Consider the following 22,564-nt stretch of genomic DNA (forward strand, 5'->3'; position numbering starts at 1 on the left):
TATTTTTCTATTATTTATTTTTTTGTGGTAAAAATAGTTTATGATTTAATGCAGCAGCATCTGGTGCGCTTGCACGCTAGTTGTTACCACTTATTAAAGAATGTGAGCTTCCAGTGGAAGCAAAGAGTCCGAATCATGTGTAGATTGGCATGACTAAAAAGTTTTAAAAAAATGGACTTTCTTCTCAAAATCAATTGATCTCCGGTGTATGAAAGCACGGGAATTAAAATCACGTATTGATTGATTGATTACCTATGATTAAAGGTTAAAAGAAGATGAGTTTTCTTTTCCAAATCAATTTGCAATGAGTTGAGAGACTCAAGATCTTTATTAATTAATTTGGATAAGTGAGATAGTCTTGGCTAAATTGACGTGTTTAATTTCTTGGGATTACTGTATTTAACCTGTTCAACGTTCATTCAACTTTAATCCCTCCCACAAAATTCCACTACATAAGATAGGATTTCACCTCAGCTGCTTAACCAGACAATGGCAAAGTTGCAGGGAATTATGGTGGTACCTTTTTCTTTTCTTTTTTTTTTTTGGTTATCCCAGATGCTGATTTTTCTGGTCAGTTTTGGATCCCCAGACAATCGGTTTTGTTATGTCAAAGAAATTGCGCATTCAGGGACCCTCTTGCTGCTGTGTTATGAAATTTAATATTCGCTGTCCATGAGGGCCCTCTTCTTCGCTGTATTCATCTAATCTTTGCATAGCATAAATGTGTATCTTTTTTTTTCGACGATAGGCATTTATAAGGGAAAAGTTAAATTACATTCAGGCCACACCAAAGACAGTCTCACTCGATCTAAGAGAGGACTCACAGAACTTCACCATGCAGGCAGTAGCATAAATGTGTATCGAATTACATATTTATATGCAATGAACTTGAGTCAGAGTTGTGGTTCTTTTCGTTATCGTGTTTACTGCTTTTTTTTTTTGGGGGGGGGGGGGGGGGTCCTCTCCATAGCCTGTCTATTTCAGTATTTTGTCTGAGGTAATGCTGAAGACATATCCTTCAATTTTTATACATTTTGGACTTGAATTGCGTGGTGGAGTTTCTTTCTTTATATGAGTTTTCTTAATCTACAGCTTTGGAACACCTGGAATTGAAATTGTCCCCAGCCCTGTGTTTGTTGGCAGCTTCCTAAACCGTGTACTTGTATTATACAAGTTGCAATGGTTTGACTCTTGGTTGTTTATTACTCGTGTGTTCTAAGCACAGTTGTATGCTGAAACTCTGGAAGAATAACAAATATTTGTCCAGAACCTCTACCGTTTTATTTAATTAAGGTGATTGGTGGAATATTACCAAACACATGGAATGATTCCTCAATACTCCTTTCTGCCAGATTTGAAGTGCAATTTACAGCTTTGATTATTAACTTGGAATTTAACTTTAATGTGTGAAAGAGTTCAATCATATGTGTCTTTTTGTTTGAATGACAAAATTCCATCTCAGCCGAAACACTAGAGTTTGTCATCTGATTTTCAATGAAATATCGGCATTTTGAGGGACGTATTAGCTCTCTTTTTTTTGCAATTACCCTATCTTGATTGTTATTTTTAGAATTTTATAAAAAAAATGTTATAACGATTTGATATACGAAAAATAAAATAATAATTAAAAAATTATTTAAAAAAAGGTAAATTTTTTTTTATGAAAAAACACAATCCAAACAAGGTGGGGGGGAGAATCTGGATTCTAATATGAGATTTGTCCTCATTATCCGTAATAAAATACCGTCCAGATATGTTGTCGTGCTTATTAGTTGTCTGCTATTGATTGTCAAACCTACTTATTTGACTTGAAGTGTAAGTGTACAAACTGAACAAAGCTAATGGCAACGACTAAAAATTCCAGCCAGTAGCTGCTTTTCTCACCAACCCATTTAATAGTTAAATTTAAGGGATAATTTCGGAAAACCTCCCTTGAGGTTTTGGACAGCTTCACTTGACCCTCTCAAACTTTAAAAAATCTCACTTGCTTCCCTTATTTTGGATTTTTTGTATCATTTATAACCAATTTTAAAATATAATATTAAAAAATTCATTTTGAGAGAGTAAATATAACCTCATTCTAAATTTTCCCTATTGTTGTCTTACTTTTTATTACCAAAATGTTGAGTATATTAATAACAAATGAAAAGCAAAAACAAAAAGTATGAATGTTTTTTGTAAGTTACAAAGATAATATTTTCTTTACTGTAAAGTGTTTTGAGTTAATTTAATAATTCTTATAAATCTTTTACATATTTTTGAGTTTTCCAATTTTTTTCCAAATAGATGGCTTGAAAGTAAAATGATACAACATGCTAAAAATTATACATAAACTTGTTTGTATTGTTTTCAATCTCATGCAAAAAGGTATTCTCATGGTTGTAAATTATTGCAAGTTATTTGATTATTGTAAGTCAATCGTAATTTTAAGTTATTTAACATTCCTTTCTTTTTTTTATCTAACATTTCTTGTTTGAACTAATGACACAAAAACTATTAAAGAGTTTTTTCAATCTTATTATCAACTTTTAAATTTTCATTAAAAAAACTATATCGATCAATTAACCAAAAATTAAGAGATGAATTTAGTGTATTATGATAATTAAGAAATCGCTAGAAAAGGGTAAATTTGGAATGAAATTGTATTCTCTCTTTCAAAATGAGTTTTTAATATTATATTTTAAAAGGTGTTTCAAATGTTATAAAAAAGTTTAAAGTAGGAGAGCCAAGTGAGATTTTTCAAAGTTTGAAGGTGCCAAATGAAACTATTAGAAACCTTAGGGGAGGTTTCTAAAATTATCCCTAAATTTGATGGCTCCCGAGCTTGGTAAAGGATATGTCATCATAGAAAACAGCTGTATCTCTTAAGAATATGTTACAATCACGTACTTTTTTGAAGAACCTTGCATGCTTGATCCCATTTATACTGCTTTCGGTGGCTGAAAAACATGTTCCAGTTCCCCTTCTGCAGACCAAGATTTGTTTCCCAGAATAATAAGTCTGCTTGGGATTTTCCTCCACAGCTACTACCACAGGAAAAAGAGCTACTTTACCAGCTTTGGTTGGATTTAGACCTTCGCTGCGTTCATTGCTAGAGCTTTTTGGTGGGTTGACTGCTTTCCACATTGAAGGTCAAGAGTTTTTTTGCATAGTTGTCATTTTTCAAAAGTGCATATCTGAAGGTTAGACTTTGAGTTTGCATTTTGTTAACATTATGACGAAAATTTTGCTGTTTGATGTTGTATTGCACTTTTAGGATACATCTTCTTCTTTGACAAGCCACGGCTTAAGCGCGGATTTTTGTTTACATTTAGTCCATATATATCTGAACTCTTCATATCCAAGAAATCCGAGACAGTTTTTTTTTTTTTTTTTGATGCATTGAAATAAAAGTAAAAGATAGTAGGTTCAAGTACTTAGTTTAATACAGTCATCCTGGGAAGTGCAACTCCCCTGAAATCATCCAAAACATAGGGGAATACAAAATCAGGGCATGAATCAAAAGACTGGGATTGGTTGCTGCAGTTTCCTCCTTGCTTGGCCAATGCATCTGCAAATCTATTTGCTTCTCTAAGTTATGGTAGAAATAGACCTGGGAAATACGAGGCAGTTGATTTAAGCATGATGGCTTCTGGTTAGTCCTTCCCAGTGAAATTGACTCAGAAACCACTAGGAAAAGTTTAGGACGGGTAGACCCAGATTTACATGTAGACCGAGAGGTGGAAAATATGCCACAGCACTGAAGTTAATTTTTTAGTTCAAAATGATCCCTCAACAGCAGATCAGTCTTATCCTTACATTTATTGGCTCCACTCCGCCATCCTCAAGACCTCAGTAAATCGGTTTCCACCACCACCATTATCACACTTCCTTGTCACTCCTTCTCCCCCACTCCCCATATCGACGGTCGTTCCTTTTCCTCTCTCTTTTTCCAAAATCGGCACCTACTGCTGCATTTCAGTGAACAGATCCAGGCAGATGGTGCGGTAATGTCCACAAGTGGAAAGAAGCTTCTAATTAGCACATGCACAACATCGTCATCTTGATTGTTTGTTGTTTCCTCATCACATGGATGGATCCGAGCAGCAGGCCAACAGTTTGTTTATTTTGAGCTTTAGCATCAAGACTTCTCGGCACTAATCCCGTCCCACTCCCAAGTTTACAGCCCACCATGAGATGAAAGAATTTCATGATTATGTGAATGATGAATTTAACTAGTGCGTTCATAAATATCCTAAGACTTTTCTAGTTGTTTTCCCCTTGACATTTTTTGGATTGAAAGAGGAAAGGGTTGTGGATTTTTTAGGATCAACTTCTTTAATGTAGTAGATTTTGGACCACCCGATTTACTGATTTTTTTTTTTGTCGAGAAGTGTCCGGAACCATTGGGCCGGTCTACTAATGAAGCCGTAGAATCCAAGAATTGCCGAACAAGTGCAATAGTTATCCACATTGATTTTGATTTGGCCGAAAATTTCTATTGTCCTAAAAATTGATTTGACTAAACATTACTTGTCAATTCTTGAATGACAGCCATGTATACTATCTGTTAGGGAACTTGTACTTCTCTCTCTTCCTTTGGCTTCATCTCCTCCGTATTCTATGGCATAAAAAACAGGAAACATTTGGTCCCATCTCCTGTGCTTGTCTTAAAGTGCCAGAAGCGAATATATTTATTACTGAAACCACCGGCCTTTGGGTCGGTGGCCATCACCTGGTAACTAAGGCTTAATGGGATGAAATGTCACATTTAAAATGGCTTGACTTCAAAAAAAAAAATTTAGGATGATACGAAGTGTATCTATCTAGTCCGATGATGGTTCAGTCATCTTTGAATTATGTCTGGACCTTCTTAGGTCCGTCCCTTCTTTTTAGTGTAAGATAGATTAAATTATACAATAATTATCGTTTTCGAAAAAAAATTATATTTTTTACTGTATACAACTTTATCGTTCTTATTTGTTGACTACTGAACGATTGTTTCTTTGATATACTTGCGTCAGACAATAGATATCTTTTTTTTTCCTTTGCTGCATATCTCTGTAATTCAACGTTCTTTCTGATGTTTTAAGGCAATAGGGTATTTATGTCCAAATTCAGTTTCGCAGTATAGTTGAAGGGACTGCCATTTAATTTCAAGGCTTCTACTTGAAGTTAGGAGTATAACAATAGTTAAATCTCAGGAAATATGGCAGGCAGCTACCTTACTCTAGTAAATAGGCACCCATCTCTGGTTCTCCCCAAAGGCCAATATATGGGACTCCCAATATTGTAACTTTCTACTTCCTTATGTTAAGAGCTGCCTGACCTGATTATTTACCATATAGGTGCTGCTTCTTTGACATGGATAAGAGCGAAGGAATTAACCTCACGGAGAGAGATTCTTCAGAAAGACTTCCTTCACTGATTGAACATATTGCTGCAAATAAAGTGGCTGGATTTGATAACATTAAGGAGAAGAGTGAGCTGAATTATCAACCAGCTGCCATGTGTTCTCATTGTTTAAGCCCCTTAAGCATGGTAAGTCAATAGAAAGCTAATGATTTTACCCTATTCAGCAATAATGTTAACATCTTGAATTGTCATGAGAATTAGCATTTTATCTTTTTACAATCAAATGGTTCTTGGTATCTGCAATACCATTTATCTTGTATATGTTTCGACTCTTCCCTGATTTATAGAAGGATATTTTGGTTGAGACTTTTTGGAAGTCAAGACCTAAGTTGTTTCTAGGAGCCATCAATATTAGTAGTCCATTGTCAGACTCCTACAATTGCTTTTAGTTGACCTGTGTTGCATGTCTATAATGTATGTTAGCTATGTTAAAGGCATATACTGGGTGACTGACATAGTAGATGTTGCATATTAAATTTATCTTTTACTCGTCGAGGACCTCTTGGTGTATAACGTGGTCTTCAGGATTAATTTAAAGGTAAAAGAAGCCAAAGAATGAGATAGTAAGTAAGTGGCTTGAAGCAAAGGCATGCTCTTAAGTAACTAACCATGATCATAATAAGGCCCTTCTTAGAAGCTTCGAGTTAAGTAAATGTCACTGATTATGATAGACTTGGCTCCAGCGTCCTTTTTTTATGCAATGGGACCTTAACCTGGTTCTCTTTTCATTTTCCCCATCTCTAACATGAATTTCTGCTGCTGAGATGCTCTTAGTTGCGGCATTGCATCAACTATTTCGTTGTGGAAAGTTCTCTGTTGTTGTTTAATTTGCAAGACGGCAAGCTTCTGACACTCTTGTCATTGGGTTACACTCTACTAATTGTTTCTGAAGTTATATGTTATGTTAATTTTCTTAGGGAACTGTGGCAGCAGCTGCAGATGGTCAGAGTGATCTTTCTCAGACTCAAAGACTGCATTCTGTTTCTATTAGCATGCCATCTACTCCTGCGGGAAATCATTCCTCAAATGCGAAAAAAGTACTCTTCAATGATAGTAATGAAATAATTTTCAGCAATGACGTTTCAAATTCTGCTGCTACAACCAATTATGGTGGTGCTGCAGAACTAAAAACCACAAAGTTTCATTCTCAGCCAATGCCAACAGGTTCAACATCTGATGAGGTTGTCGCAAATGGCAAATTTCCAAGCCATCCAGAAGGTCCCCTTAGGAATCCTGCAATTAACGGACTAAAGGATAAAAGATTTGACACTTTCAAAACTTGGTCTGGGAAGCTTGAGAGGCAAATATCCAATTTACGTGGAAAGAACAGGGAAGATACACATGATTCCAATCCGCAAGAGAATATAGAAGTGGAGAGTTTACCTGTGGACCGGTACTTTGATGCCTTGCAGGGGCCTGAACTTGATACACTACGGGTATGTATCTTTGCATATTCTGTTCTTCTTTTATTTTTGGTATCTGTCTAGGTGTAGTTAGATGGTTGTCATAAGTGTATTCATCACTGAGATTTGCAACATTGACTTTCTGCTGTACAGCCTTCTGAGGAGATAATTCTTCCTGAAGATGAGCAGTGGCCCTTTCTTCTTCGCTACTCAATCTCTTCATTTGGTATCTGTCTTGGTGTTAGCAGCCAAGCCATTATGTGGAAAGCCCTTGCAACGTCTGCTTCCACAAAATTTCTGCATATAAGCCCCGATGTAAACCTAGCTTTGTGGTGCATATCGGTTGCTCTTGTAGTAATCGTCTCTTCCATTTACTTTCTGAAAGTGATTTTCTACTTTGAAGCAGTTCGGAGAGAATACTATCACCCGATCCGTATCAATTTCTTCTTTGCTCCATGGATAGCACTTCTTTTTTTAGCTCTAGGAGTTCCACCATCAATTTCTGAAAAGCTCCATGCAACTCTATGGTACATTCTTATGTTTCCAATCTTTTGTCTTGAGCTAAAAATTTATGGACAATGGATGTCAGGAGGAAAGAGGAGGCTTTCAAAGGTGGCCAATCCTTCAAATCATCTCTCAGTTGTTGGAAATTTTGTTGGGGCATTGCTTGGCGCATCCATGGGGCTAAAGGAAGGGCCTATTTTCTTCTTTGCTATTGGATTGGCTCATTACATGGTCTTATTTGTCACTCTCTACCAAAGACTTCCAACAAATGAGACACTTCCAAAGGAGCTTCACCCAGTATTCTTTTTGTTTGTCGCAGCACCTAGTGTTGCTTCTATGGCGTGGGCAAACATTCAGGGATCCTTTGATTATGGATCACGGATTGCTTACTTCATTGCTATGTTCCTCTATTTATCGCTGGTTAGTCCTTCTATTATGTGATTTCTCAAACCTATGTGCTTTGCATTCTCAATTATGCTGAGTATTTTATGCATGGATAGGACTTACAAGCTTGTTGGTGAGCTCGGTTAGCTTTAGCTATAACATTAACACTCAGATGAATGTTGTCTGAAGACTGAGGGGATCTATAAGATAAGAAACCACTTCCCTACCCTTGAAATCGAATACCTTCCTGAGCATTGTTGTCGAAGAAAAAGTAGTACTATGCTCTAGATAAAAAATGAGGTTGGAAAACAGGCCAAGGCTAGTTCATGTTAAAGTGGATGATCAAGTTGTTTCGCGAACAATTTTATCTAAGCATATTCAGTTGGTAAGAATAGGTATCTAATCATTTGCTTCTCCTCCTCACAGGCTGTTCGCATTAACTTTTTCCGAGGCTTCAGGTACAGTAAGATGTGTAATTTTTAACTCCAGAGTTCTGTATCCAACCTACTTTTTATAGATTCCTGATATTCAATTTTTTTTGTTTTGGTCTAATGTAGGTTTTCTTTGGCATGGTGGGCGTACACTTTTCCAATGACTGGAGCTGCCATTGCCACAATCAGGTATTCAAATGCGGTAACCAATGTAGTGACAAAATGTTTAACTGTGATACTATGTGTAACTGCAACACTCACAGTAACTGCACTACTCGTAACAACAATCATCCATGCTTTCGTGCTTCGAAACCTCTTTCCCAATGACATTGCCATTGCAATTAGTCAAGGAAAGCCTAAAACAACTCGACGATGGTTTCATAGAAGATCTGGCAGCTCTGATACTACTACTAAACATATTGAACACTACCTCAAGTTTGCAGATTCGGAAGAAAAAGATATTGAAGCTTCTAATGAGTCGGCAGGAAAAGTTTGAACTTCTGGCATAAAAAGAAGTTTACAATATTCAGTACTTCATCAGTTTTACAGGTCCTGAAGTACTTACAAACAGTCTATCAAGGGAGGAGCAGTAAATCTTGAAGTCCCGATGAACTTGATGTACAAATTTATCAATATGGTTTATGTAGCAAGGAGAGATCAAGGAAAATTTTCCACTTTCTTTGAGCTGTAAATTGTTGTATTAGAAACTCTGAAAGTCTGAACAGTTGGATATCTTTCTGAATAAACTAAATTTTTAGCATGGATAAGAGTAATAATTTAGTCTGTTAGTCACTTAGTCGTTGGATGAGTGTGTATCCCATAGAACATTGTAAATTGGCTGCGGGAGTAACCTAGCCATTGGATGCCAATGTTTGTTTAAAGATGGGATTAAAATCAAGCAAACAAATATCTGATGACTGGAAACTGGCTCATGGAAGGGTTTCAAACTCCATCCTGCCAAAAGAACAGTTAGACATTATCTAATGAAAAGACTTAACATCCGGTTCTTGAATCTAAACTATATTTCGGCTAAAGGGTTTCAAATCTCAATAATAATATATTAGGGGTGTGGATTTAGGATGCAGAAGTGTGAATTTAGCTTCTTTCATAAGTAATCTTATCAATATAATTACGCACAAGTCAATCTATTGTTACAAAAGCATAACAAAATTTACAAAGTTTAGAAAACAAGAAAGGAAATTAAAAAATATAAAGGGCAAGATTGGAGAATAAGGAGAATCACTATTATTACAAAAATATAGAAGTAATATATTGTTACAAAGTTCAGAACAGTCACTATTATTAGAACTTCAAAATGTGCTGAATAAGGAGAACTGGACAATGACAAGAACAAGGGTGATTCCCCATAATCACCATATCACTCTTCTACAACTAAATAGAATCAGTGTAATTTCTCCCACGTATAATTCTAGCCAGTATACATTCTTGTACCTGAGAATATAGGTTAGATGACAATGTATAAGACGAAAAACACCAAGCTTACTATCAGCAGGAAAATGAGTAGGACATAAAATTGAAGAGAAAACTAGAAAAACCAGAAGGACAATTAACAGCCCTAAAGAAAATAGTTTCAGTTCTTAGAAGTAAGGTGAAGAAAAACATTCAGCAACTTCATGTTTTTGTAGATTTTAATTTTAGCAATGCTAGAAAGTTCTATATCTTGAAATTCTTGTCAAATAGGTAAAAACTGACAAGTTGCAGACAAAATTAGACTTAAAAAACAGAAGAAAACATGATGCCAAAATCTGCCTTGTAAAATAATATTCCAGTCTCACGTTAATTAATTACCTCTTGCTTATTTCTGCCATTAATTTCAGTCTGCAATCTGTATTCTTCCATTCTCCAATGTGTTTTCTTAGCATGTGGTGGAGAACCTGAAAAATAAGTCAAATAAATTTTGAAAGCAAATATATCTCCTTCTGAATTGTGAATTGGTTCTTCTTCTCCAATGAATCTCCAGAAACCGATCCCATTTCCAACCATCCGAGTTGATCTTGTTTTCCCAAGAAAATATTCATCTTTGTATATGAAGAAAAACCATTCCCTTTCATTATCATTAAAAGTACCATTTCCCACTGCAAAAACAAATTTCAACGCAATGAGTTGTAAACATAACCAAAAAAAAAAAAAACCATTCCATCAGAAAAAACAAAAACTTCAGTGAAATCTTTAGTCTTATTTCCAAAATCACAAAATTGCAACCATGATGTATACTGGAAGATGCCACTTAACTAGGAGTTGTCATGAACCAGGAATTGATCAAACTAGAAATAAATGACCTGAAGCGGAAATTGATGAAACTGGAAATAAATGAATTATCACGGGATGTATACTAGAATAAAGATGGATAATGAACTAGAAGGGAGAACGTAAGTTTAGATTGTTGCAATTCTAGTCATGAGTTATTTGCAATTCTGTTGTTTCTTATCCTTTCCATCTTTTGCAATTTTCTTGAATCACAACGTATAACGTATAATCTATAACCTATCATCGTGTAGTCTCATTATACCTAAGTGTAATCTTGATGTACCAAAACTATTGTTAAATACGTTACACAACTAGCATTACCATCTAAAAATAACAAAATTTTTGCAACTTCTTGCAACTTCCATAACAACTATATAAAAGAGCCCTACAAATCTGAAAAGCACCCTACAAATCTTTCCAGACTAATGTTACATGCGCTATCCATACAGAATTAACGTATAATCCATATGTAGAAGAATATAGATGACAGAGTGAGATGTACCTAAACATTTGGGATGTTTGCTATAGAGGTCGTGGGCATCAATTTCTCGGATGATCTTAACCGGGAGAGGTTTGTAGAGTACTTTGTTAGCCAGATAATACTTGACCAGCTCTTCATCAGTGGGCACAAATCTATACCCAACAGGCATCTCCAACTCCAACAAACGTTGGCTGGTTTCCATGAGAAAATGCTGATTTTGAGTAACAAATCAATGAAGAAGATGGACAAAATAGAGCCAAGCCTTGAAAGAACGAAGATGGTAGTAGCTTTACCAACTGAAGCCCGTATTTTATATTAGCTTGTATTGAACAATTGCGCGTATACGTACGTTTCTTTCAGAAGGAAAGTTGAATCCTAGTACAACTTGGAGTATTTAAAGTCTACACAATTTTAGGCGACTTTTTCAATTGTTTGTGGCTAAGAAAAGATTAGAACGTATTCGTTTTCTGGTGAAGAGTAACCCTAAGTGAGTTTCCTAAAACTGTGTGAATTGACTTTTTCATTAATTTCATTTCCATTTTTAATAGTAGTTCTATATCTAGACCAAAATTAACGTTAAAGGGAGATCACAATGGATTGAATATGCACATTCTACATTCTCTGTATTCTATATGTACTAGTGACAAGGATACCCAATCAGTGTGTAATTTAGAAACAATCGCTTTTTATATAGAAGAATTTAATATAAAATTTTCATAAACACAAAAAAACTTTGATCTTTTTAAAGTTTTTTTAATCAAATTTTAATTAATTTGGTGGTTGCAATGTTTGTGGGTGGGTATGGATAAAAATTAGTTGTGATTATATTGGTTGGCAACATGGGCAACATGTAATCAGATAGTAAAGATATAATATAGTGATTATGAGGGTAAAGTTGAAAATTTAAAAAGTGACAAAAGAAAAAGTTTACACCAAATCCAATACTCTCTCTTTATATATACTAGTGCTTGAGGCAACCCTAATGTGTCTGCATCTAATAAAAAGCATATTTATCAAAATTATCCCTTTATAATATTTTCTTATTGGTTAAATTTTTTTATAATGTAGATAATTGTAGAGAACTATGATGGAAGCTGAGCAAATTACATGGGAGTTGGGAGTTAGTGTAAAAAATTGGATAAGCTCAACAAATAACTACAGCAAATAACTCTCTCCTAATTGTGGGGAAGTTTGTTTAGTATACTGGGACAAATTTAACCTTATCATTAAGGATAGATTAGGAATTTTAAAAAATAATACTGTTTATCACACAGTGATGCTTATTGTATAGACTAGTGTTAAGGGTACATTCAACGTGTGCGCAATTAGGGATCAATTAGGTGGAAAGTTTTGAACCTAGAACTTCTCATTTACACTCTCTCCTTCAGTGCCATCCAACCAATTCCTTCTCCCCGATTTTATTCCCTTCTTAATAAACATTAATTGAGTCTTTTATATGATTGACATTTATATTTATTTATACTATATAAAAAGGGAGAGATGGGGGTTTGGAGTAACACTTTGACAGGTGTCGACCCTACACAGTAGTAAAAGTCTTACTAGAGAAAATAAAGATTTTGTATAGAGCAACAAGTAGAATCATCTCCACAAGGATTGGCGAGAAATTTGTTTCTTCTATAGTAAGAATTATGGGGATTTTGATTCAAAAATAACTAATTAATAAATAATTCATGAAAATAAACAATAATTAATTCAATAATAAACACGACTCTAATCAAGAATACAACATTTTAGATATGATTCACACAACTGATCATTGATGTAAGAATAGATTAATTACTCATTAATAGATTGGTTATAACCATCAACAAAATCTGACAACCAATTTTTTCTTACTTTATCGATAGTCAAGGTACGATCGTTAACTATTTCCCTAATCAAGAAACAATTCTCGGTATGACCATATGATTTAATTTTCTAATTGTATTAAAAACTAGAAAAGCCCAACCCTAACCAATAAGTATGCTACTAGAGTTTGTTTAACTTAGATCATACGTTTCCCTAACATGAAACCAATCACACTAGTTACCACTAGTATTAACCAATCAAACAGTTACATATTTAACTAGTTAATATGGCAGTAGATTATGAGGTTAATTTGAATATCAGCCCCTTGACATCCAAATAACAAAATAATCATAAGAAATTAAATCAAAAAATATACGAATGCCAATGAATTAAAAGAAATAATTAAAAATTAACCTTCAAATAGCCAAAAATATTGTTGAACTCCCTATTTGGATTTACATCTATGGGAGGAAAAAATAGTTAATTCTGTTGGACCGTATTCATTGCAAATTAGCGGAGAAAATTATCATTTAATTGGATCTCTGCTACCACCTGTTGGAGAATTAGGTAGATTCATACAACTGCAAAATTTTTATACCGATAATGAGTTACAAAATCGTATGAATCTTCTAAATAGTCATGATGGCAAACCAATTGGAGTTGATGCATCCATAGTTGAGGGGTTACATAGTATGTTAGATGAGATCAACCCATATGTACAGGTATTTCAGAATGCTAGAGACATGCTTCAAAATCAAAATGTTTCGAATCTTCAAGTACAAATAATTTGTGCTCGGGGTGATAGACAATATATCCAATCAACTGCAAATGAAGTTGCTGCTATAATCGTAGGTGAAGATAGTGGGCATATTACACATCGTGATATTGTAGTTGTTACTCGAGATGGAAATTTGAAAAGAATTAAGGAGACTTATCCATCTTACATGTCACTACAATATCCTTTACTATTTCCCTACGGAATGGATGGATGGCGATGTGGCATAAAATTTTCACGCTTTGCTAGTAAGAAGAGACAATTTGTTTCAATCCGAGAATTTTATGCTTTTCGGATTCAATTTCAATACAATAAAGGTCATACACTTCTAAAAGGTGTTAAACTATTCCAACAGTTTGTCGTTGATTGCTATGCAGCAATTGAACACGACAGATTAAATTTCATGAAAATCCATCAGTCTGTATTGTAGGCTGATGTATATCAAGGTTTGGAAGATGTTGTTGTTGCCAGAGATACGGATGCATCGGCAGTTGGAAGGAGAATTATTTTACCATCATCATTTTCGAGTGGAATCCAAAATATGGTACAACATTTTCAAGATGCAATGGCAATTTGTAGGACAATTGAAAATCCAGATATTTTTATTACATTTACTTGCAATCTGAATTGGCCAGAAATTAAACAAGAGTTGACAAGAATATCGGGACAAAAAGTTGAAGACAGGCCCGATATTACTGCTCGAGTTTTCAGAATAAGGCATAAAAAATTAATGGATGTTCTGAAGATCAATAATCTATTTGGAAAAGTACTTGCAGGTAAAAATTTCACTTTGTTTTAAATTAAAAAAATTTTCACATCTTATTATTCTTATATATACTAAAGAACATCTATGTATACGTGCAGACATTTCTATCATTGAATTTCAAAAACGTGGTTTGCCACATACTCATATCACTCTGACATTAGCTTCAGATGATAAACCACTTACTCCAAAACAAATTATTGATGACATCATTTGTGCTGAAATACCAAATAAAGATGCTGATCCACTTGCTTATATAAGGTTATTAGGTGTATGTTACATGGACACTGTGGTGATGCTTATCCAAATGCTCCATGTATGGCGAATGAAAAGTTTTCTAAACACTATCCAAAAAAGTTTTATAATGAAACTACGATCCATCTACGATTTGTGTCATACAAGCGTCGAGATGATCCATCTAAGAAGGTGACCATCAATGGTTTCACATTTGACAATAGATGGGTTATTTCTTATAATCGAGATTTAATTGTCATGTTTGATGTCCATATCAACGTGACTAAAGTCGCACAACTGGATATCACTAAATATCTGTACAAATACATGAATAAAGGGGTTGATAGAGCAAACGTACAGAATAAAAATAGTGTTTTACACTCAAATGAAGGTGGGCATCGTCGTTATAAAAATGTTGATGAGATTATACAATATCTCGATTGTCGATATTTATCGTCAATTGAATCATGTTAGAAGATATTTGATTTTGAAATGCAAAGGCAGTATCCATATGTGATTAGATTGCAGTATCATCTTCCAGATAATCAATTTGTGATTTTCAATGATGATGATCATATTTATCATGTTCTTGATCGTGAAAATATACATGACACCATGTTGACCAAATGGCTCGAAACAAATACAAATAATGTTTCAGTTAGAAATTTGACGTTTGTCGAGTTTCCAAGTAAGTGGACCTAGAAGCAAAACATACGATAATGGGAGCCCAAATTGAGTGGTAAGTGCATTAGACGACTGCCATACGCACATCCCCACTATGACGAACGCTATTATTTGCCAATGTTACTTCATAAAACTCGTGGAGTTCAAAGTTTTCAACATATCCGTACCATTAATGGAATTGTACACCCGACTTTTAAAGCAGCATGTGCAGCACTTGGTCTTCTTGATGATGATAACGAGTGGAATGAAGCTTTGACTGAAGCATTTATATAGGCATCCGCAAAAAAGTTGCGAAGCATATACTGTACTATACTTATGCACTCCGAGATAAGTAACCCCTTCAATCTATGGCAACGTCACTGGAAAAATATGACAGATGATTTACTTTATCAGATTAGAAGGGACATGGGAAATCTTCAAATTCGTATTGGTGATGATGAGTTACAAAATTTGGGATTAGTTGAAATTGAACTCATTTTAAATAAAAACGATTTCTCTTTACGAGATTTTCCACAGATGCCATTACCATCTTTTCAAAATGCTCAGTTCTCCATGAATAGGCTGATAAGAGAGGAACTTGATTATGATTTTCTATCAGAGCAACAGTTGTTCGATGATTTGTATGCTGGATTAAATGAGAATCAATTAAATGCATATGATATTATTATGCAATCATACACACAAAATCGTGGAGGACTTTTCTTTGTATATGGAAGTGGTGGGACCAGTAAGACTTACTTATGGAGGACATTGATTGCTCGAATTAGATCTCAACGAAAAATTGTTCTTTCGGTTGCATCATCAGGCATTGCGGCAATACTGTTGCCCGGTGGAAGAACAACACATTCGCGATTTAAAATTCCGATTAATTTGGATGAATTATCTAGTTATTCAATTAATAAAAATTCTGATTTGGCCAAACTAATTAGAGAGGCATCTCTAATTATTTGGGATGAAACTCCAATGGCACATCGATACGGATTTGAAACTGTTGATCGTACATTAAATGATATTCTGAGATTCGAATATAATCATTCTGAAAATCAGATTTTTGGAGGAAAATTAATTATTCTTGGTGGTGATTTTTGCCAAACATTACCCATTGTTCCTAAGGGTAGGAGAGAAGCAACAGTATTAGCTACCATAAAAGAATCTCCTATTTGGAATCACTGCACAGTGTTGCATCTTAAAACAAATATGCGGGTGATGGGTTCGAATCTTTATCAAAATATGCGTTGACAATTAACATGGTTTACAAATTGGTTGTTGTCAGTTGATGAAGGAAAGGCACGGAAAATTTTACTTACAGAATTTGGGGAAGCAAATTGGATATAGATACCATCTCAATTTCTCATAAAAAATGACTGTGAATCTTTTACAAAGTTAGTAGATTCTGTCTATCCTAATTTGAGAAATTCATATAATGATAGCAGTTATCTCAGAGAACGTGCTATTTTGGCTCCAAAAACTTGTGATGTTGATAAATTAAATGACAAGTTGATGTCAATGCTTCCCGGTCAATTTCATGCATACATGAGTGCTAATACTTTTTGTGCCACCGAAGGAGACATTGTTGAAAACATGAATTCTCCTGAAGTTTTGAACTCATTGAATTTTTCTGGACTTCCAAATCATCGTTTGGAATTGAAAAAAGGAGCACCCATAATTCGTTTGAGAAATTTAATCAGTCAGAGGGTCTTTGCAATGGAACGCGACTTATCATTACTAGATTGGGAGATAAAGTTATCAAAGCAGAAGTTATGAGGTGATCCAATCTTGGAGATTTAGTACTGATACTTCGAATCTCTTTAACACCTCAGAGTATACGCACTCCTTTCCCAATTAAAAGGAGGCAATTTCCAGTGAAAGTAGCATTTGGAGTGACTATTAACAAAAGTCAGGGTCAAACATTGAGCAATGTTGGTGTTTACCTTCCTGAACCTGTTTTTTCTCATGGTCAACTTTATATTGCTCTTTCCCGTGCTACTTCTCCATCTAGATTGAAAATACTCATTGTTAATAGAGATAATGATCCATGGAATTACACAAAGAATATTGTATATCGAGAGGTTTTTGAGAATCTTTCATAAATTATACACATCATTTTATAATAAAAATTTGTCATGTATTGCCTTTATATTTTATGTATTGTAAATAAATGACACTTTCATATTCATCTTTAGCATTTGCATTTTATTTTACTATCTGTGTCAACTATAGTTTTTAAATAATTAATCAATATGTTATTCAATATTTACAGATATTCGATATATACCTCTGATTTCTCTGGACCTTCAAAGATGTACATGGAATGTAAAGGTTAGATTATTTAGATTGATTGATATGATGATATCTGGAGTGCTTCAGCGTTCATGGTGCATCAAAATACTTTTTATTCACGATCAGGTAATTATTCAAATCATATCTTACTTATTATGTTGAGTTTTAATATTTACTAATTTTTTTAAAAATTATCAAAAATTTGTCATGCAAGGAATAATAAGAGGCAGTAGTATGCTCAGTATTTTTGGAGAATACCTTCGTGAAGGTAAGATATATTTGTTTCAGAATATACATGTAATCCTAGCAGATACCAAGTACCGGATTGCACCACATCAGTATTAGTTGTTATTTGAAAATGATACAAAAATAGTGAAGATTTTAGATGATTGTGCAACCATCCCCGTTTCAAGTTCAATTTGGTCAAATTGAGACATATAGAACAATACATGAATAATGATCTGCAATTGATAGGTACGTCATTACAATTAATATCATTTTTATTAAATTTATGCATTTCAAATGCTATTAATTAAAGTTTTTTATTTATTACAGATGTGATTAGTTTAGTTGTATCTGTTGGTTCATACTATCAGACATATACTAATAACAAAATTGGTCGGAAGATACTATTGGTTGACAAAAGGTTAATTAACAAATCCCGACTTCTTTAAAATTTTTTATTTTTAGAGAACTTAGATTTGCACAAAACAAAATTTTGTTAACACAGTTTGACAATAGCTCGATTCATATTGTGGGATAAATTTGCTAATGATGATGGTGAACGGTTATATCAGTCTGCTATAAAAAATAATATTTTACTAGCATGTGGTATTTGCATACGAAATTTCAGAGGTAAATCAAATGCTTTTAGTTATACTCTATATAATTTGAATATTTTTTTGTGAATATAACCATACTATGCAGGACCATCACTTTGTACAATTGGAGCTAACAAATTGTATATCAATCACAATTTAGATTTTGCTCGATACCTGTGCAGTTGGTGAGTTCCATCAGTAACACTATATCAAACTATTCATGTTGTTTCATACTCTTATCAACGTGTATTTCAAAAAATTGTAGGTTTGAAAATGATACATGTGCTCGAAAGTTATTTATGTGGTTGAGGTCAAGCAATTTTACAATATCAAGTATTGTTGATAGCAAATTCAAAGAGAATATGAATATCCAAATATACAATCATGCCTACGATAAACTTACTCTATTTAATTTAATTACTGCACAAATTTTTTAAATTTGTAATCATAACCTATACCTTCTTTCATTCTTACTAGGTTAAATATTTTCGAATTCTTGCTTACATTTAGAGCATTAACTTAGAAAGCATGCTCTATGAGCTATGCAAAAATTGTGGACATCTATGTGAAGGTCATTTTTCAAAAACAGTTTGTATGCATTGTAATGACATGGTCGACACTGTTGTTAGGATTAATTTCATGTACCTTTAATTTCAACATAATTTTTTGTACTATATATAATATTTTATTTGTCAAACAGGTACAATGCTAACATACAAATTAGAGATTCCAGTAGTAATATGCATCTTAATCTACAAGATAGACATGCACGATTCATTTGGTTGTGATGCTTCTTATCTCAGAGAATTACAAAGGAAGGTAGAATTTCTTGACATATATTTATTTTTTATAATGTTATTTATAAACTATGTAAAAAAATACACTAATTTTGAATTTCATACGTACTTAATTCTCAGGAAAATGGTGATAGGTTGTTCAACCAAAGAATCGATCATACAAAGATCATGCATTTTCATTTGTACTACGCACTCCACAAAATTCAACAGAATTAATTAAATCACTAATTTTGACTTTCGTATGAAAAGTTGATTGGTGTGAAGAGTGTTCGTGTGAGAACCTAGAAATTTTGTTAATTTACCTAGTTTAACTACATTGCATTTTATTCATTTAGTTATCTATTCATTTACTTATTGATTTGATAATGATTTTGTCGTAATGCTTTTCCTAAATGTTATATGTGGAAGGGAGTGAGAGGGTAACCACAATTCTTAGTAGGGTATAAAAGAAAAGTTTAGTGAACAAAGATGAGTTGAGTGCAATAAGTGAGAGTGTAGAGATATTTGAGAGCTAAAACATTTAGATGGCGACATGTGTCATCATAGCCACCAAGCCTTAAGCCTTTGACCAAGCCTTCTTACCATTTATTCTTCCCTTTCTTGACTTAAAACCAAACAAAATAAAAACAAGAGGAGAGGAGAGAGAGAGAGGCCGAGAGTTAGAGGAAAAAAAAGGGGAGAAAAAACTTCAACCAAAGTAGCTTCAATCTTGCTTGGATTTTAGGAGAAAAGGAAGAAGAAAGCTTGGGGTGTCCATCAACCTTTGCTTGAGCTTGAAAAAAAGAGAAGATTTGGTGGATTGAATTGAGTTTCATCTTGGTTGGAAGGCCAAAGAGGTAAAATGTTAGATTGTCCTTCTTTGTTTACTTTATGTTGGAAACAAGTTGGATTTTTGGATTTTAGGCATGATTTGATGGTGAATCTTGGAAGTTCATGAGTTGATGATTATTATACTTCATACTTGAGTTCTAGGGTTTGATTATGCATATGATTATGGTGGTTATCTTGTTGTAATTTTGGCTACATATATGTCTATTGTTGTGTTGGTGATGAAACCCTATGGAATTACTAGATGATTTGGGCTGAATTTGGGACAATTAGTGGAAAAATTTTCTGTTTGCTGGCCGAATGGAAGGGCTACAGTTGTGACCTTGGTTTCGAAATTTTCATGATGATTTTAAGCTTGATTTTGATCAAGATACTCTATACTACTTTAAGCTACAAGGGTGTGCTGAAATTTGATCAAAATCATGAACTTTAAGTGGCTTAAACCTCACATTTTTGACCAAAACCATGGCTGGAATTTGTTCAAGCTGGCCGAATGAGAGGAAGAGAATTTTACTAGCTTTACACTTGATTTTTGGTGGTAAAATTTTCTTGTTAAGGCCTAGACACTTGAAAATACTTGAGTAGACACCAAAATTTTACCATTTTTTTTTGTTCATTTTAGTTAAATTTTATTTTAATTTTATTTTAATTTATTTTGTTTCTTGAGAAAGCATTTTAGAAAAATCGAAAAAGAAAAGGAAGGAAAATAAAAGCAGAAAACAAAAGAAAAAAATTAAATCAAAATCTATTTTTTATTAAAAAAAAATCTCTTTCACTGCACGTGCGCGTCTTCTCCTTCAAAACTGGTACAAAAACCAATAATGGAGCAGTACAGATTGCAGCTCCATTCCAGCACCTTTAGCACTCATTTTTTTCAATTTTTTTGGCTCCATTGGATCACTCTAGTACAAGCCATCTGGCCTTAATCCAGAAACCTCAGATTCTTATGTAACAAGAGCCATCTAAGGGCTCAAAATAGCCACAAGAAAAGGCGGCAAACCTGCACCATTAGATGCTAGGGTTGGAGGGATTTTTGTAACTATAAAAGGCTGAGAAACGCAGCCTTGAAGAATGTAGATTGAAGGGGAGGCGGTGGAGAGAAAAGAGAGAAAAAAAGGGAAACCAAAAGAGAGAGGAAAAGGAGAGAGAAATGGAGAAAATTTTGCAGAAAAATTTTCGCAAAAAGAGCTGATTTTCAGCCATTTTTCGACTCAAATATATCCTCCATTTTAGCTTCGTTTAAGAAACTTTCGATTTCTGCTAAGTCTGCGAAGTGAGGGGAGCGACTTTTGTTCAGAAACTTGGTGGAGAAAATGACTGAAAGTCCTTTGAATCCGGCTCCAAAATCACTGCTTCAACATATTCGGCTCAACCCGCAACCTAGCGTAGAACTTCATCAAATCTACTTCCTCCTGCGTCTTGCTCGCTCAAATCCGGTCCTAAAAGCTTCCTCAGGTACCCTCCTAGATTGATGACTTAGTTCTTTTCATTTTTATTCGTTGTTGGGCTATGCTTTTGGGTTTCTTGATCGCTGCCGTTACTTGCTCTTTCTTGCTATTTCCATTCATGAATAGTGAGATGAAGATTTCCCCCATGTTTGCTTGTGTTTAAATGTGGCGTTTGTGTAAATGAGATTTGGATGTTGTTGGGGGTATCATTATTTTTTCATTTTTGCTTCTGGACATGTATATTTGGCAGAGTTTCTTGCCGGAAATGGAAACCTAGCAAAGTTACAGAAGTAGGAATAATAGAGTTGTGAGGAAGAAAGCTTTCTTCGATTGGCTTTGATTGAGCATTTTCAAAAATTGCATTTTAGCCCCTCAAGTTTTACATAATGTTGATATGGCCCAAAAACCTCTGCAAATGAACCATTTTGACCCCTATTAAGTTTTAATCATCTTTTTACATTTTTAAATAGGTTTTCTGGGCAGAATAATTCTGGTTTAGAACATAATTAGGATTAAATAATTTTTAGTTGATTTTTATCATTATGGATTTTAGTGAAATAGATAGTTTGGGTTATAGGGTTACTTTTGTTTGGGTTTAGGGGAATGGGTTATTGGTTTAGATTTCTGGATTTTAGCATGGGTTTGGGGGTTAAAGCCCATGCAATTTTTATCGGGTTTGCTTGATAAAAATGATAGTCTGGCCTGCATATTTTTGTTGGACACTTGTTGGGTTTAGGAAGCTTTGACCCAAGAAGAAATAATAAAAGGGCCCAGGTGCCTGTTTGCTCAAGTAATCTAGTAACAAACTTTGGAGAATGGTCCCTGTACTTTTCATTAATCATAATATAGCCCTAAAAATTTTAACTTTCTTTCAATTAGGTCCCTTTTTAATTGCAAATAGGTCCCTGTACTTAATTTTTCTTTCATTTTGACCCCTAATTTTTGTAATTATTATAATTTGACTGCAAACTTTCTCAATTTTGTAATTAAGTCCCTAGCAGTTTTGATTTCTTAAATACAAGTTGCTTTTCTTCTTTAATTGTTAATTATGCTTCATTTAAGTGATGTAGTTGGTAGATTTCATGATTAATTTCATTTCTTTATGATTAAATTGGTGCCTTGATAATTTTGTTAATTTTGGAGTTAAATAGGGCAAATCCAACCCCCATTAGCTATTACTTCAAAGGGAGGTATCCTCTTGTGTTATTTTTAAATTCTCTTATGTGATTTTATGTGTGTAATTGCATGTTTTTTTGAATG

The 22,564-nt window shown here is 34.0% G+C and overlaps 2 protein-coding genes across 9 annotated transcripts; one reads left to right on the top strand and one right to left on the bottom strand.

Moving 5' to 3' along the window:
• Positions 1–2,895: 2,895 nt before the first annotated feature.
• LOC113769582 (S-type anion channel SLAH3-like) lies at positions 2,896–8,876 on the top strand. 8 transcript variants are annotated; one of them, XM_027314080.1, is made up of 7 exons: positions 2,896–3,182; positions 5,328–5,520; positions 6,312–6,830; positions 6,951–7,721; positions 8,112–8,143; positions 8,243–8,305; positions 8,560–8,876. In XM_027314080.1, the coding sequence occupies exons 2-7, from the start codon at positions 5,344–5,346 to the stop codon at positions 8,579–8,581; spliced, it is 1,584 nt and encodes a 527-aa protein (XP_027169881.1). In that variant the 5' UTR covers positions 2,896–3,182; positions 5,328–5,343; the 3' UTR covers positions 8,582–8,876. The 8 variants fall into 8 exon arrangements, with proteins under 8 accessions (XP_027169881.1, XP_027169877.1, XP_027169873.1 ...); XM_027314076.1 differs by having other exon boundaries at positions 6,312–6,431; positions 6,546–6,830; positions 8,243–8,876; XM_027314072.1 differs by having other exon boundaries at positions 8,243–8,876.
• A 182-nt stretch (positions 8,877–9,058) lies between these two features.
• Positions 9,059–11,034, bottom strand: LOC113769277 (NAC domain-containing protein 101-like). Its single transcript, XM_027313740.1, has 4 exons — positions 10,887–11,034; positions 10,102–10,212; positions 9,926–10,011; positions 9,059–9,070 (listed from the first exon to the last, which is right to left on the bottom strand). Exons 1-4 carry the CDS (start codon positions 11,032–11,034, stop codon positions 9,059–9,061), a joined length of 357 nt encoding a protein of 118 aa, XP_027169541.1.
• Between the last annotated feature and the right edge of the window lie 11,530 nt (positions 11,035–22,564).

This window comes from Coffea eugenioides, chromosome 4 (assembly GCF_003713205.1).
Source record: "Coffea eugenioides isolate CCC68of chromosome 4, Ceug_1.0, whole genome shotgun sequence".
In the NCBI taxonomy this organism is placed as follows: Eukaryota; Viridiplantae; Streptophyta; class Magnoliopsida; order Gentianales; family Rubiaceae; genus Coffea; species Coffea eugenioides.

Bases quoted from the DNA above. Each gene is read 5' to 3' on its own strand.
- LOC113769582 (XM_027314072.1), top strand. From the start codon at position 5,344: ATGGATAAGAGCGAAGGAATTAACCTCACGGAGAGAGATTCTTCAGAA. The intron at 5,521-6,311 runs GTAAGTCAATAG...TAATTTTCTTAG, and splicing joins GTTTAAGCCCCTTAAGCATG to GGAACTGTGGCAGCAGCTGC. The intron at 6,831-6,950 runs GTATGTATCTTT...TCTGCTGTACAG, and splicing joins CTGAACTTGATACACTACGG to CCTTCTGAGGAGATAATTCT.
- LOC113769277 (XM_027313740.1), bottom strand. From the start codon at position 11,034: ATGCCTGTTGGGTATAGATTTGTGCCCACTGATGAAGAGCTGGTCAAG. The intron at 10,213-10,886 runs GTACATCTCACT...TTGTTTTTGCAG, and splicing joins CAAACATCCCAAATGTTTAG to TGGGAAATGGTACTTTTAAT. The intron at 10,012-10,101 runs GTTTCTGGAGAT...CTTATTTTTCAG, and splicing joins GATGGTTGGAAATGGGATCG to GTTCTCCACCACATGCTAAG.